This window comes from Perognathus longimembris, chromosome 15 (genome assembly GCF_023159225.1).
Source record: "Perognathus longimembris pacificus isolate PPM17 chromosome 15, ASM2315922v1, whole genome shotgun sequence".
In the NCBI taxonomy this organism is placed as follows: domain Eukaryota; kingdom Metazoa; phylum Chordata; class Mammalia; order Rodentia; family Heteromyidae; genus Perognathus; species Perognathus longimembris.
Window position 1 is genome coordinate 12,182,839 of NC_063175.1, and position 15,648 is coordinate 12,198,486.

The 15,648-nt window shown below is 49.8% G+C and overlaps 1 protein-coding gene across 1 annotated transcript in view; it reads left to right on the forward strand.

The window, feature by feature from the left end:
• Positions 1-4,317, forward strand: part of Lrig2 (leucine rich repeats and immunoglobulin like domains 2) — a 74,641-nt gene extending 70,324 nt beyond the window's left edge. Inside the window, exon 18 of the mRNA XM_048363038.1 lies at positions 2,564-4,317. Within this exon, the coding sequence (XP_048218995.1) occupies positions 2,564-2,781 (218 nt within the window). The 3' untranslated portion in view covers positions 2,782-4,317. The remainder of the gene's footprint in view (positions 1-2,563) is intronic.
• Positions 4,318-15,648: the final 11,331 nt, after the last annotated feature.

A 15,648-nucleotide genomic window follows, 5' to 3' on the forward strand; every position in this document is an offset into this window, starting at 1 on the left:
GTAAAACTGAAATTCCAATTTATATCTATCTAAATTAATATCCAGACTGAAAATTCCAATGACAAAGAAGCAAAGGACTTCTTAATTCGTTTTATAGTATTTAGAGGACCCTATATTCTTTACCTCACGTGGTGTATCCACATGCACATCTGAGGGTAGCTCAGAGGAGGGCACAGAATCAGTGGAAAGCAGGTGAAAAATACAGTAGAGAGGGCCAAACAGCTGCGCTGGCCATTGATGAAAGCAAACTAAGAAACTCAAGGGCACCGAGGAGGAGGGAAGAAATGAGAGAAAAAGAAGGAACAGATTACCCTAAGCAGAAGGAAAGAAATGTATATATCACCTGACCTGGAAGGAATTGTTTTATTGTTAATAATCATGGAGTTCTTAACCATTGTAGACTAGAATGACAATGTCCATCATGAGGAAGGTTAAAACCAATGAAGAAAGCAAGGAGGGGAGGTAGGTTGGGGAGGGAAGGTGGGAGAAAAATGAAGAAGGGGTATAACAAGTATGACAACAAATGTATATGTATTCACTACCTTAAGTATGTAACTATAACCCTCTGTATATCATTTTGACAATAATTTTTTTTAAGAAAATTGAGAGACACAGGGTAAAAAAAAAGACAAACAACTACAAAAGTAATACTTGCAAAACTGTTTGGTGTAAGTGAACTGAACACCTCGGGAGGAAAGGGTAAGGGGGAGGGGGGAGGGGGGCATGAGGGACAAGGTAACAAACAGTACAAGAAATGTATCCAATGCCTAACGTATGAAACTGTAACCTCTCTGTACATCAGTTTGATAATAAAAATTTGAAGAAAAAAACAAAAAGAAAGGTGGCTGGGAATATGGCCTAGTGGCAAGAGTGCTTGCCTCGTATACATGAAATGCCCTGGGTTCAATTCCCCAGCACCACATATACAGAAAATGGCCAGAAGTGGTGCTGTGGCTCAAGTGGCAGAGTGCTAGCCTTGAGCAAAAAGAAGCCAGGGACAGGGCTCAGGCCCTGAGTCCAAGCCCCAGGACTGGCAAAAAAAGAAATATATTAATTCTGCCTAGTAGTAACAATATAAAATCAAAACCAGGCAGGCATGCTGCAGTTGCTGAGTAGGGAAAAAAAAAATCCAACATTCTATTTCCCGGAATAGTTATCCAAAAAGGATTTGAGAAGAACCAAAGTGTAATGCATCTTAAAAAAAAAAAAAGTTCTTTGGATGTCTTAATTCTGAATCTAATCTGAAAGAAAGTAGATTAGCACATAAGAATAGTTGGGTGCATTGTCTAGTCTCTACCTCAGGTGCTTTGATTTTTTGCTATTCAAAAGTGTGGGCTGGGGATATATGGCCTAGTGGCAAGAGCGCTTGCCTCGTATACTTGAAGCCCTGGGTTCGATTCCCCAGCACCACATATATAGAAAATGGCCAGAAGTGGCGCTGTGACTCAAGTGGCAGAGTGCTAGCCTTGAGCTGGAAGAAGCCAGGGACAGTGCTCAGGCCCTGAGTCCAAGGCCCAGGACTGGCAAAAAAAAAAAAGTGTGGGCTAAGATTGAGCATTATCTTAGAGCTGCTTGGCCTTGCAGTCATGGGCAAGCTGCTCATACCTGTATTCCCAGCCGCTTGGTAGGCAAAGGTCAGGGTGATTGAGGTTCTAGGCAAAACTTAGTGAGACTCCATCTCAACACAGGTAAGCCAGACACACACCTGTGGTCTCAGCTAGGCAGGAAGCATAGGTGGAGGATTGTGGTCCAAGACCCATTCAGGCAAAAAGCATGAGATCCTGTCTGAAAAATAACTAAAGCAAAAGAAAGACTGGAGGGGTGGCTAAGTGGGAGAGTGCCTACTGAGTTCATACCCATTAGTACCAAAAAGAAACGCAGTCGTAATCGCACCTAGTGAATCTGAATCTGAATTCTAACAAGAACCTTGTGTTAATTCCTGTGCGTCTCAAGGCTTGAGAAACCTGCTTACTTTTTACATGAAGAGTCATGAAGTTAATGTAACTTAGTAAGCAATCCGTTGGAAAAGAGCTAACCTCTTTGGTCAATAATGAAAATACATATTTTTTTTAACCAAAGTTCAGATAATCTGATTTAATATAATTTTTTATTATTTACTACTAATTATATGGTTCGTACATAGTAGAATTTGGAAGAAATGATTGTTTACTTTAAAAATGTGCATCCTGATACTTTCTTCATTACAATGTCTCTGTTTTTAGTCATTTTCCTTGTGTGTAGAGTTTTATAACTTTTAAAGCAGCAGTACTACTAATTAATAATGAAGAACATGATACATAACATAGTTTCCAAAATTAATTGGTTAGGTTTGTTGAGAAGAAGGATTTGATAGACAACAGTTCAGTTTTTATTTTGTTTCATCTTTTAATTCTGGCTAAGATATTTTTAAGTTTGTTTTTGTCTTATGATTGTGGCAGGTATGTCATTATCTAGGGATATTGGGCATTATTTCTTTGAAGGTTTGGTTAAAAGGCCATTAGCTTTTAGAAAATGAAATTTGAAACGATAATAACCACTGGTAATTCTTGTTCTTTGTCCTCAGAACCATCGCCGCGACCTCTGTGGAACATAAGCAGAGAACTAGGTCTGCCTTCTCTCCCCCAGAAGCCACCCCTGCATTCCCCACAGCCTCGCCCAAAGGAGGGCCTGGCAGAGAGGGCTTCAGACTGTTCATCCTCTGTGGCTCCCCACAGGTTACATGACCGCGCTTTTGATTTTAGTAGGACTCGAACCATTCAAGATGGTTGTGAGGGCACTTGAAGCCCTCTCCAGGAGGAGATTGGGTAGAAACTCAAGCTCATTTTGTATTTACTACCTCCAAGTTCAGCAGGGACCCCCAAGGTCAGCACTTGTCTTACCCTTGGTTTCTGACCACGCAAGTTTGGCCTGGCTACTGTGGGTGCTGACTCCTGACCAAGAAAGGGGAAGGGCTAGCGGATACATGGGGTCCAAGAGGACTATTGGAGCAAATGTGCTTCCTGGTGGTTCACAGGGTGTGCCCAGCTGTGCGGGGCCTACCAGAGAGCGCCTCGTTGCTGGATCGGCGGTCCCAGCTCGCTCTCAGAGGGTCCCGGGAGAGCAGCTCTGCCTTGATGTGCTCTTTGCCTTCCAAAAAACAAAAATAATTCCAGAGTCCTCTGAGAGAGTGTGCCTGGATTTGTTGAGTGGTTTTTAAGCAGACAATTGAGAACAGGGCTTTGATATTCAAGGTCTGCAGCAAGAATTCCAGGTTTGACCAATTGATACCAGGTCAAAGGTTTTGTATTCTTGTGAATTGCTTTTTGTCTCTATTGCCTAGGGATGTTATTGTAAATATATGTGCATTTATAAATAATTTTTTTATTCATTGGCCTTATGTGTTAGCTGCAATGTAAATACTTTTGATATGCCAAAATTACCACATCTAGTTATATTGACATCAGCTTCTCAGATCACAGACACTTTGTAAAACATGAGTTCTAAAAACATTGAGAAATATGTGTTCAGAGACAAGCGTACTTGGTGTTACTAGCTGCTTTGTCCATGGCTAAGGCTCACATGTGCTGTCATTTTCCGTCTGTTGACAAGCGCCTGTAATCCTCCCTTTCTTGCATACAAAGCCTCGCCCTTTCCAAGCCTGGCAGCCTTGTCACAAGAGAGTCAGCATAGAATGCCAGTGTGGAGACAGTCCTTTCAGCAAAGGACTTCCTGTGACAAAGATACCAAAGACTCACCTCCTTTCTGTGTTTCTCTTGTTTCTTGTCTTCTGATGGGCAGACATCTTGGGAAGGGAAAAATGCTCTAGGGAAGAGAGGAATATACAGAAATCCCTACCTGTACCAGAAAGCTTGGGAGTGGCCCTTGTTTTATACAACTGATTGTATAAGCCACAAAGTTTTTTTGAATTTCTGGTAGCAAAGAGCTTTATGTAACTTATCACTAATGAAGTAGAATGTATTAACGTTCTTTCTTTGTGCTTTCAGATTTCCCCACACAGGCTGATGTTCAGTTCTGTTCTCTAAATCGAACATTAGTTACTAGATAACTGCAGTCTCTTAAATATAAACACGTATTTGTAAGTCTTTGTGCATTTTTAGGGTTTTAAGCTCACATAATTTCTCAGCTTTTTGTCAAAGGGTTTAGCTGGATTTCATACTTACATTTAATCATGAGGTTTTTCTCCATGGACATCAGTACTTCTTTGGCTATTAATCCTGCTGCATTCTTTTTGTCATCTTTAAACTGTCAGCTTCTGTCCATTTTTGTTTGTTTTTTGGTTTTGTCAGTCCTGGGCCTGAGTGAGCACTGTCCCTGGCTTCTTTTGCTCAAGGCTAGTACTCTGCCACTTGAGTCACAGTGCCACTTACGGCTTTTTGTTTATGTGGTGCTGGGGAATGGAACCCAGGGCTTCATGTGTGCTAGGCAAGCACTCTACCACTAAGCCACATTCCCAGCCCCTCTGTCCATTTTTGAATCTCTTAAGTATTATACCTTTGGTCTGGCATATGGCAAGGGCAAGTTCTTTTACTTCCCTAGGCCCCATTTTTCTCATTTGTTAGATGAAGGATTTTGCTCAATGCTCTAAAGCCTTTTCCAGCTGTAACATTCCATGAATCTGCAATTCCCTCCAGAAACCAAAGAGATTATGCTACTTTAATAAAAAGCCACTTTCAAGAAGTATTTGTTAGCAGAGAACAAGAGTAATGTTGGCTCCAACTTGAGCTAGATTTATTCCCTCCACAGCAGAAGCCATGGTCTACGAAATGTTCCCTAAGCAGCAGGTCTGAGTGCTAGGGGTGGTGCCCCACACCAGAGCATCAGGGCCAGCCAAGAGGCCAGCCACCCAACGAGCCACTCGGAGTTCCGCTGGCACATAGTCGGGCGGGTTTTCCTGTGTGTAGAGGGAAGTAGGCACACAGCCAGACACCGTGTCTGCGGCAGAAAACAGGCTGTGAGCCAGTATTTTAGAAACTGCATCCAGAAGCTTGCCTCCATGCTGACCAGCGTCCTGTGGCCAGAGGTGCCTGTGTGCACTCCTACATTATCAGCCAGGTGGTTGAAACGCTTGCAGAAATGACTAGTCAGGAATTGGTTCAGTGTGAAGAGCCTCCCTCTCTGGTCTTTGATTACCGTTCATAACAATAATCCTAGGAAAAGGAATTCCTAACAACTCGATTGCACACATATTTGACTAAGTGGTATCAGGACTGGTGGCTTATTAATGTTTCTTCCTCAGTAGTACAATGCACGACAGTGCTAAAGGTAATCAGGGACATATGCAGAGCAAGGCAAAATGAAATACTGAAGTACTCAGTTACAATTCAGTACATAAATTCCTGATTTGTGCACCTCTTAGGCTGATTGTCCAAAGCTACCTATAAGAAGAAAATGTACTTTCATTGTACTCCAACCCTGTCATAAGACCTAACCTAAGCCATTGGCTCGTCACCTGGTGACTCCTAAGGGCTCCGGTGTGCAAGCTGCTGACCCAGATAAGAAAGAAGTATCAGAAACTCAGTTTGCCCCCTCAACACCTCAGCATGCTTCCTGTGCCTGTCTGTGAGGCAGCTTTTGTACTTGCATGCCACCCACCGAGGGGTGGTAAAAGGAACATGAGGCTATCAAGCACTTTAAATATATTTGCCTATGAAAAGAGAAGTTGATAGAAGAGAGGCCTGCTGCAGGTTGCCTTATGAAATGACAGGAGTCATCTACAGGGAGGTGGCTAACTCCATGAGCTATCAACTGGTCTAATAATTGGAATTATCAGCCTTTTAGGAGAAAGGTACATGCAGAAGCTAGATAATCACTTGCTACTAAAGAGATTTTAAAGACTTTTGGCCTATAGTCCTAACTACTCAGGAGGCTGAGATCTGAGAATCTTGGTTTGAAACCTGCAACTAACTAGCAAATTGCTGGAAGTAGAGGTGTGGCTCAAATGGTAGAGTACTAGTCTTGAGTGAAAAAGCTAAACAAGAGCCAGAGGCCCTGAGTTCAAGCCCCAGGATCAGCAGCAACAACAAAAACGACTTTGGCTGTAGTTGACAGAGGATTGGCCTGTGTTCATGACTGAAGACATGGATTTATGGGCTTATTCTTCCAAAGAAATCTAAAATTATTAACATAAATAGCATTATTATAATTTTAAAAATATTCAAAGCCCGTATTGTATTGTAGCTCTCCTTTTTCTACTATTTGATGTTTATTCTGGTGTCTGCTAATCTGTGGGTCTAGTTGGAACAGATTCGAATTATGGTATTTACTTTTATACTTAATATTTTACCTCACTGTGTTAATATGGCTTTTTCTGGTAATTCTGTCCACAGAAATACCAGATGGACAATGGAACAGGTAGAATGGATAGACCCCACCCCTATACTGAGGATTGAACCCAAGGCTTCCCTAATGCCAGACATGGTCTGTACCCACAAATGCTAAAGCGTGCTGTCATTTTGTCTAACATCTTCCATCTTCTTACTTTGCTTCTCCATGCGAAAATTATAGGTGTAATTGGGGAAACAATTGGACCTACAAGGTTGAGCTAAATATCTTTATCTATTTAGCAACCTGAAAGATGATGTGATATTTATTCAAGTTGTTTGGCAGGTGTGCCCTCCCATCTACCGAAACTTCTTGTTTGGAATGTAATTTAACTCCACAACAGCCTTGATTCTATTTTTCTCTTTTTTGGACAAATTTCCTGGTTCAATGACAAAAGTAACAAGTTCTGAACTAAGGGATATATTTATATTATGAACTGGACTTAAGAAAACAATGTCTGAAATTAACACAAGAATCATGTGGGGGATTTTCTGAGAATCTGGAAGATTTGTGGGAGATGAGAGAGAGAGAAGAGGGAGGTGTGTGAACAAGGGCCTTATGTTTCAGGAGTTAATATTTAGATCCAGTGTCAGGACTGTATGTTGTTTCTTAGAGATTCTAATAGCCCTTAAGGGCTAGGAGTGAAGAAACACTTGACTTGTTTCTGCCCGCTTGAGGATGTAAGAAGGAAAGTGATCTTCTACCAACAGGAACAATTTTGAAACAGAAATGGATCTTCAGGTGGTCAAGGGCTCTCAACGGTTCTCTTAGCTACTTAATGTGATCTTTTCATTCATGGAAAGATTTATTTCTACCCTCTGCTTTCCCTTGGTTCCACTTTTTCCCATCTTAGAGTATGTCAGTCTGAAAAGCTGTGGTATCACACATGCCCAAAGGGAAATATAACCCAGGTTGTACAGTGTGGTCCTTTCCTGGTGTCACACGGAAGAATGTAGACTTTCTAGGGCGTGTGTTCATTACTTGTTTGTCAACTGTATCTCAATAAAGCTTAAATATGTGATCTCCCGGTCATCTAGTGTGAGTTTGCATCCTTTTGAGAGAGTCTTCCAAGAGTGGAGCAAGTTAAAACAAGAAGTGTTCCTCTTTGGTTCTTGCCGAGTGACAGGAGCTCCGAGCTAGCCTTGAGTGAGAAGAAGCCAGGGACAGTGCTCAGGCCCTGAGTCCAAGGCCCAGGACTAGGGGGCAAGGGGTGGGGGTGGGGAAAGGGCCCTAACCTGGCCTGACTGGTGTCCTTCTAAGAAGAGGGAATCACATGACAGACATGGGCACAGAGAGAAGATGGAGAGAGTGGGAACAGGCAGAGAAGGCGCCTCTGCAAGCCAGCGGGCTGACCACCAATCCAACCAGCTCGCACACTGACCTTGAACTCCTTGCTTCTTGAACTCTGGGAAAAGGAATCATTTAATCCATTCAGTGTATAGTATTTTCATGGCAGCTCTAACAAACTGTCTTCTAGCAACCCCCAAGGACTAGTTTGTTGTTTTTCAGATATATTGACTCATGCCGACCTTTGCTGGCTCACATTGCAACCCTGGCTGCTTAGTACTCTGAGCTCTGGCCATCACAGCTCAAAGCCAGCCTAGACAGGAAAGTTTATGAGACTTCAATGAACCACCAAAAAGCCAGAAGTAGAGCTGTGACTCAAGCAGTAGAACACCAGCCTTGAGTGAAAAAGCTACAGGACAGTGCCCAGTCCTGAGTTCAAGCCCTAGTGCTAATACACACACACAAGAAACTGTCTCAGATAATGCAGCTTGCCTGTGTTCAGATTTGCATAGGTCAGGATGGCTGTGTAAATGCTGGAAGGCACTGTAGGTGACTCAGTCTTAGATCTCCTGAGGAGAGATGAAATGAACACACTGGCTAGCAGCCTTGCAGTTCTGACACAACCCCAGGCTTCCAGAATCTTAACAAGCCAGCTGCAACCCAGCCAAGCTTGGCCTAAAGCAGGAAGCTGGCATGTCTACAGCTAAACAGCTGCATTGGAGGCAGAAGCAGGGTATTTGCAGCAATCAAGTAAACTTTTTTTCCTTGCATGGGAAAACTAGAATTTGAGTCTGTCTGTGGGATCCCGTATGTGAAATGACTTGTAACCTGCAGTGAAGTTGAATGCAGGGCCAAGTCTCATTTTGTGTTGTTCTAAAGTGCTCCATCAAAGGCGCCAGGTTCCTCAGTCAAGCATTAGGGATAGGGTTAAGGTTGGCCGTGGTGGACATGCTTGAGTTCTTTGTGGAGCCCATTCCTGAGACCAGCATGTGCACATGCATGTTCTCTGCCCAAGTGGCTGGCGGAGGGAAGGGCCTGCAGGCGTGTGTTCGGCTTGCACAGGGTGGGGTGGCTCGGCGAGCACACAGATGCGCGGACCAAATAAAACTAAACCTGAGACTCAAGTGTGCGATGCTGAGAACTTTTCATGTGTGGGATGGTGCTGGGGCTTGAACTCAGGGCCAGGTCACCACGTCCACCCTCCTAGCCCCAGCTCCACTACCAGCTTTGGCTGGCTGATTAAGACTAGAATTTGTGTTGGCTGACTTTGAAGCACAGCCCTTAGATCTCGGCCTCTTGAGATGCTGGAATTACAGGCATGAGCCACCAGTGTGCCAGCAATCAAGAACTTGTGACTCCTGGGAGCCACCCACCTAACAGATGCAGGTCTGGGGATCAGCCAGGCATGTTGGCAGCGGGCTCTCCTGAGCCAGCCCTTCCTTGGCCTCCTACCCCACGTGCCAAAGGTGCCAGAGGACTTCAGTGCCCAGGAAGGTGGGGAGACATTTGAGTGTAGACACCCTGAGCCTTGCCCTGGTGAACGATCGATCATGCCTCTGCCTTCGGCCGCTGTGATTTGGGAACTGTTCTCCCGCTGAGTCCATTCCTTCCCTCGGTCCAGGAAAGGGGTTTTCCAGGAGCGAGGACTGCTTTGTCGCTTTGTTGTAGCAGCAGTTTGATGTGATGCAAGACTTGTCAGTGAAATGGTCACAGAGTGGTAGAAGGATTTAAGAATAGCTTAGAATTGCTTCTGGAGCTTCTTACAGTGAGGTGTGCTTTGGAATATCTGTTTCCCCATGAAACTTGAATGTTTTCCTCCTCCCAGCACTCAGTAAAAGAACTCAGCTCCTAAGACCCCAGGTTGCCATCCACGGTGAGGGTCACGTGGCTAGGCAGAGACCGCTGGTCAGGTAAGAGTGTGAAGGTTCCTGTGGCCAGCTGGAGCCTGCATTGCATGGTTTCGATTTTGTTTTTGTGTTGTGCTGGTACTGGGCTTGAACTCAAGGCCTCAGGCTCTTACCTAACTCCCGTCAAGGCTGGCACTCTACTACTTGAGCCATAGCTCCACTTCCAGCCCTTTGGTGATCAGACTTAATTTCCCAGACTGGCTTTGAACCGCGATCCTCAGATCTCAGCCTCATGGGTAGCCAGGATCATAGCACCTAGCTTTAGAGTGGCTAACTCACAGGAAAGACCTTATCAAGGAAATAACAATTACAATGATTACCTGGGATTTTTTTATATTACTTTTTAAACATTTACTTTATTGTTATAAAGGTGATGTACAGATGGATTTCAATTACATGAGTCAGGTAATGAGTCCATTTCCCTTTTATTTTGTTGCCAGTCCTGGTGCTTGGACTCAGGGCCTGAGCACTGTCCCTGGCTTCTTTTTGCTCAAGGCTAGCACTCTGCCACTTGAGCCACGGCGCCACTTCTAGGCATTTTCTATAAATGCGGTGCTGGGGAATCGAACCCAGGGCTTCATGCATGCTAGGCAAGCACTCTACCACTGGGCCATATTCTCAGCCCTGTACACTTCCTTCTGTACAGTGTCCTCCCTTCCTTACTGCCAGCCCCTCCCTCCCCTCTCCACCCTCGAGTTGTACAGTTTACTCGCATCGGTGTCCAGTTTTTTTCCCCCCCCTTTTCCCTCGAGTTCTCCACCCTCCCGAGCTTATGCCGTGGATGTATCGTACGTGAGGAAGAATCTAGAAATTAAAGACATTCCTTGTCTCCATAGCTTGGGTGCATGGGATTTTTTTAGCAGTCTGAACTGCCAGTGCCCGGCTTGGGGCGGGGGGGGGGTCCCCCGGGTTCTATACTCTCCTAGGGGGGGTCCCCCGGGTTCTGGGCTCTCCTGGGGGGGGTCCCCCGGGTTCCGGGCTCTCCTGGGGGGGCTCCCCCGGGTTCTGGGCTCTCCTGGGGGGGGTCCCCCGGGTTCTGGGCTCTCCTGGGGGGGGGTCCCACGGGTTCCGGGCTCTCCTGGCGGGGGTCCCCCAGGTTCCTGGCTCTCCTCGGGGCGCCCTTTCGGTTGCTCTTGGTCCGATCAGCCCCGCCGCCGCGTGCGGGGAGGGGGCCGGGCGGCCTGACCGGTGCCCGCACCGCGCTCTGACCGCCGGGGCGCAGGAGGCCCGCCCCGCGCTCTGCAGCCCCGCCCGCCCTGCGCCCTCCGGCCCGGCACCTCCTGGGAAAGCGACCTGGGATGGGCGGACGCCCGGCTCACACGGGAAGGCCGGAGGCGCGGGGCGGGCGGGGACTCACACGCAGCCGCCTCGCCCGCCGTGGCCCGCAGCGAGCTGCGCGGGAGCTGCTGAGAAGCCGCGGGGTGGGGCCCAAGGCCGCACGCACCTTCCCGCGCTGGGGGCTCTCCGTGAGAAGACGGATCTCTCCCACCCGGGGGCGGGCTTGCAAGCCTGAACTCGGGGTTGGACTGGCTGCAGCCGGCCTCCAGGGGGCGCCGTGGCGCCGAGCTCGCCGGCCTCCAGGGGGCGCCGTGGCGCCGAGCTCGCCGGCCTCCAGGGGGCGCCGTGGCGCTGAGCACGCCGAGCTCGCCGGCCTCCAGGGGGCGCCGTGGCGCTGAGCACGCCGAGCTCGCCGGCCTCCAGGGGGCGCCGTGGCGCTGAGCACGCCGAGCTCGCCGGCCTCCAGGGGGCGCCGTGGCGCTGAGCACGCCGAGCTCGCCGGCCTCCAGGGGGCGCCGTGGCGCTGAGCTCGCCGGCCTCGCCGGCTCCGGCCTCACCTTGGGCCTCCTCGTCCCCGAGCGGCCTCTAGGGAGGTCGCGTCGCCGCGGAGCCGGCTGGACGGCCGCCTCTTCACAGCAGCGTAACGTCAACCAGAGAACATGGCAGCCGGCTGGGGGCGTGGGAGAGGGGAGGGCAGAGGGGAGGCGGGGGCGGCGGAGCGGGCGGGAGGGGGGTGGAGGGGAACCGGGGAGAGGCGGCCGCGCGGACCCCCAGGCCCCCTCCTGTGGCTGGGGACGGAGCTGCGGGGGGCGGGGGCGGGGCGCGGAGACCCCGGGCTGCGGCCTCGGCAAGCGTGCTGTGGAAATGAGGATGCAGACCTACGGGTTAGGTGAGGGCTCCCCCCTCCCCCCCAGTCCCCCCCCCCCCCCCCGCTCCACTGCACCCCAGCCTTCAGATGGAGGTGGGAGTCACACCTGCTCTGCGTGGCGGTTCTCGGGCCTCCGCCTCCTGCGGGGCCGCCGCGGCCTGGGGAAACCGCAGACTGGGCGACGGGGGATCCCAGCCCGGCCGAGGGCGCGCGCCCAGCGGGACGGGGGACCCCGGGACCCCGGGACCCCGGGGCAGGGCCGCCCGGCGGGACCGGGCACGAGCCGGAGTGCAAAGGTGGCACAGGCGCAGTCTGCGTGACTCACGCCTGCAATCCTCGCTCCCCGGGCGGCTGAGGGTTCGAGGCCCCCCCCCCCCAGCAGGAAAGCCCGTGAGGCGCTCATCTCCAGCGAGCCCCCAGAAAACGGGAAGCAGCGCCGTGGCTCAAGCGGTGGAGCCCCAGCCTTGAGCACAAAGCCCCGGGGACAGCGCCCAGGCCCCGAGTTCAGGACCCACGCACGACTGACCGCAGAAAGAAGAAACCGCGCGGATTTCTTGAAGCTTTAAGCAAATGCATGCAGCGTGAGATTCAGTGAAACTGCTCAAATCGGTGCTATTGTGGCTCCCATTCTACCTGCAGCTGTAGCAACACCGACATTTAAATCACACGCTTGTTTATTTAACGTTGCAACTCAGGTGTCCAGAGGGATAAAAGGAGAGAGGGAGGGAAAATTCCCGGTTAGGGAGAGAAGATCTTGACATTAAAAATACGAAGAGTGAAGAGCTCTCGTTTCATGGACTAACGCCGTTAAAGCGGTGGGGGAATTACCCCAAACAGATTCAAATCAACTTTCAGCGTTAGGGTTTGAACGCGGGGCCTCACTCCAATGCCTCCATCCTTGCTTTTTTGTTGGTTAGAGAGGGACTCGGTAGCGTGTTTCTGCCTAGGCTGGCTTCAAACCTTGATCCTTAGATCTCAGCATCCCGAGTGGTCGGGATTACAGTTTAAGTCACCAGCGCTGGGCTCCCAACGTCTTGAAAGAGTACATGGCTCTTTTAGTGCCTTTCACACTTGAATTCTTCCTGTGGTGTGAGTGACCCCTCTCATTCTCCTGAGTCCTGCTTTATTGGGCTAGTGTTATCTTGCTGCGTAAATACACCGAAGGCTACATCAAACTAATATGAAAAGCAGACTCACTGGACAAGTTCAGAGAAATTACCTGGGCCTTTAGATCTAAGTACAAACCATGACAGTCAGGCACCTGTGATTCGCGTTCAGCCAGTTCAGCCCGCCAAGCCCAGGGGGGGCCGGCAACAAGTGAGACCCGGCCTCAAAGAGTGATCAGCAGCATCACCCCCCCCCCCCCAATCTGGGCTCCAGCTGTGGCTCCTGCTGGAAGTGTCTGCCTGCCACATGCAGGGCTGGGGGAGGAGGAGGAAGGAAAGGCAGAGGCGAGCGCTCTGTTCGTGATTGAAGCAATGGCAGTTAAGGAGGACCGTGAGCGATCTGATGGCAGAGTCACCATCTGAGCCCAGCTTACAGCGCAGTCACGCAAGAAGGGCAGATGTGGGGCACAGCCTGCAGCGCTAAGAGGCGGTCCTGGCCGGGGCCGCCTGCCCGCTAGCCCCGCCTACCTTTTCCTGGGTCTAGAACAGGAAAGGCGGCTCCAACCAGCCCAGCCTCCCGCCTGAGGCCGCATGTATGCCAAGATGGCGACGGGCCCACCCAGGGGCGGTCCTGTGGGATGTGACGTTAGCCCATGGGGGAGGTCCTATGATGCCACTCTTGGATGGACAGCTCATATCAGCCTATCGCTAGTGTCTAGCTAGCCACTCCAAATCCCTCCCCTTCCTGCACCATTACTGCTATATAAACCCCACCCTGGACTAAAGGCCTCGCGCCCCCCCCCCCCCCATTGCCTATGTGTCCTGAGTCCATTATTTAAACGTAAGGAGACTGGGTGGGCGTCACTGCGACCACACACATCCAAGGCTTTCACAGTAGGCCGCGCCCCAGCTTCTCCACCCGCAGGACGGGAGAGACACGCGAGGGCAAAAGGGCCCTACAGGCAGAGGGCATCTGTTCCTGATGCTGAACTAGAGCGTTCCACGCGATTCCTCCCCCCCCCCAAGGGCCTGATCCCCTCCCAAAGTGGGGGCCACAGGAAAGCAGAGGGGCGCAGACAGACAGGGGGCTACGGAGGGAGGGACGGATGAACAGCGCACAGGAGGTGCCTGGCTGGCGGGGGCGGCTCTGGGGGGGGGGCGGTCACCCCGGCCATTCGGGAGGGTGAGGTGTGGAGGACGATGGTCCCAGGCCCCGGGCAGGAGAGGCCGTCCAAGGGTGCCGCCAGGGCGTCCTGGAGAACAGATGGGGCTCCCGCGTTTTCTTTCTCTGCTGCTCTTGGGCCTGAGCTCGGGGCCTTGCGCTCTCCTTGGTGTGGCGATGGGGTCCCCAGCCTGTGCCCCACTTACCCACACTAGGGAGACGGCTGGAAAATGCACCTGAGGGCCGGGAGGCCAGGCCGGTGTCCGGCCAGGTGCTCGGCAGGGGTGCGGGGAGCAGGCAGGGCCAGGACTGCTCGGGCTCCAGAGGCTCCGCGCTTCCATCTTAGGCCGGTGGCTCAGGTCTGTCATCCTAACTACTCGGGAGGCTGAGGCCCGGAGGTTTGTGGTTGGAGGCCAGCCTGAGCCAAAGAGTTGATTCAATTATATCTCCAAATTGACCAGCCAAAAGCTGGGCTGGAAGTGTGGCTCAAGTGGTAGAGCACCAGCAAAGCAAGCACAAGGTTCTGAGTTCAAACCCCAGTACCACAAAGTTATTCCTATTCTTAGGTCCAAAAAGTCTCCAGTATTTTATCATAAGGAAATAAACAATATATAGATATATAGATAAAGCATAAATCAGAAAGTATATTTGATAATTGTAAAAGGAATCTGTAGGAAAGCAAAAGAAAATCTGGACTGTACTGGGTTTGAACTCAAGACCTCACGCAGGCTGGGAATATGGCCTAGTGGTAAAGTGCCTGCCTCGTATACATGAAGCCCTGGGTTCGATTCCTCAGCACCACATATATAGAAAAAGTTGGAAGTGGTGCTGTGGCTCAAGCAGTAGAGCGCTAGCCTTTAGCAAAAAGAAGCCAGGGACAGTGCCCAGGCCCTGAGTTCAAGCCCCAGGACTGGCAAAAAACTAAACAAAAGACCTCGCTCTTGCTTGGCTGGCATATTGTCCCTTGACTCACACCGTCAGCCAACATTTTGCTGGTTATTTTGGAGATGGAGTCTCACAGACTTTTCTATCCAGGCTGGCTTTGAACCCCAAACCTCCAAATCAGCCTCCCGAATGGCTGGGATTGCAGGCGTGAGCCACCAGCACCCAGCTCAAAATGTTAAGAGTTGCAGAGAGTAAAGTCAAAAGCCCCTCTCTTGCCTATTCATTCCATGAAGATAACCCTAATTTAGAGCTGCTTTGTGTTCCTGACAGAAAAATAAAAAAAGGTTTAAAAATAAAAGGAAAGCAAAGTAGGAAAAAGAAAGAAAAAGGAAGGATGGAAAGGAGGGAGCGAAGGAGAGAGAGGAGAGAAAGTAATGAATAATTGGCAGCCTCCTGTGATTCACACATTTGCTCATTAGGCTCTGACTTCCAGGGTTTTCTTTTTTTAAAAAAAAAAAAAAGCTCTGAATGTTTTAGAAGAACCATTTTTTTAAAAACAATTTGTCTATTCAAGTGGGTGGAAAGACAAAAAGAGAAAAGACCCCATGGTGGAGTTGGTTTACATTTTCAGTTAATGGTGAAAGGCTTTGCTTTCTGCCACTCCTCAGTGTGTGTGTGTGTGTGTGTGTGTGTGTGCATGCGCGTACAGTCAGTAACTAGATGGACCTCAAGGACATAATGCTTGAGGGAGAAAAGCCATATCCTATCCGTGGCCCACGCGCGGAGGATTCTCGAGATAGATGACAGAGATGAAGAACAGGTAGTGGGGGTGGG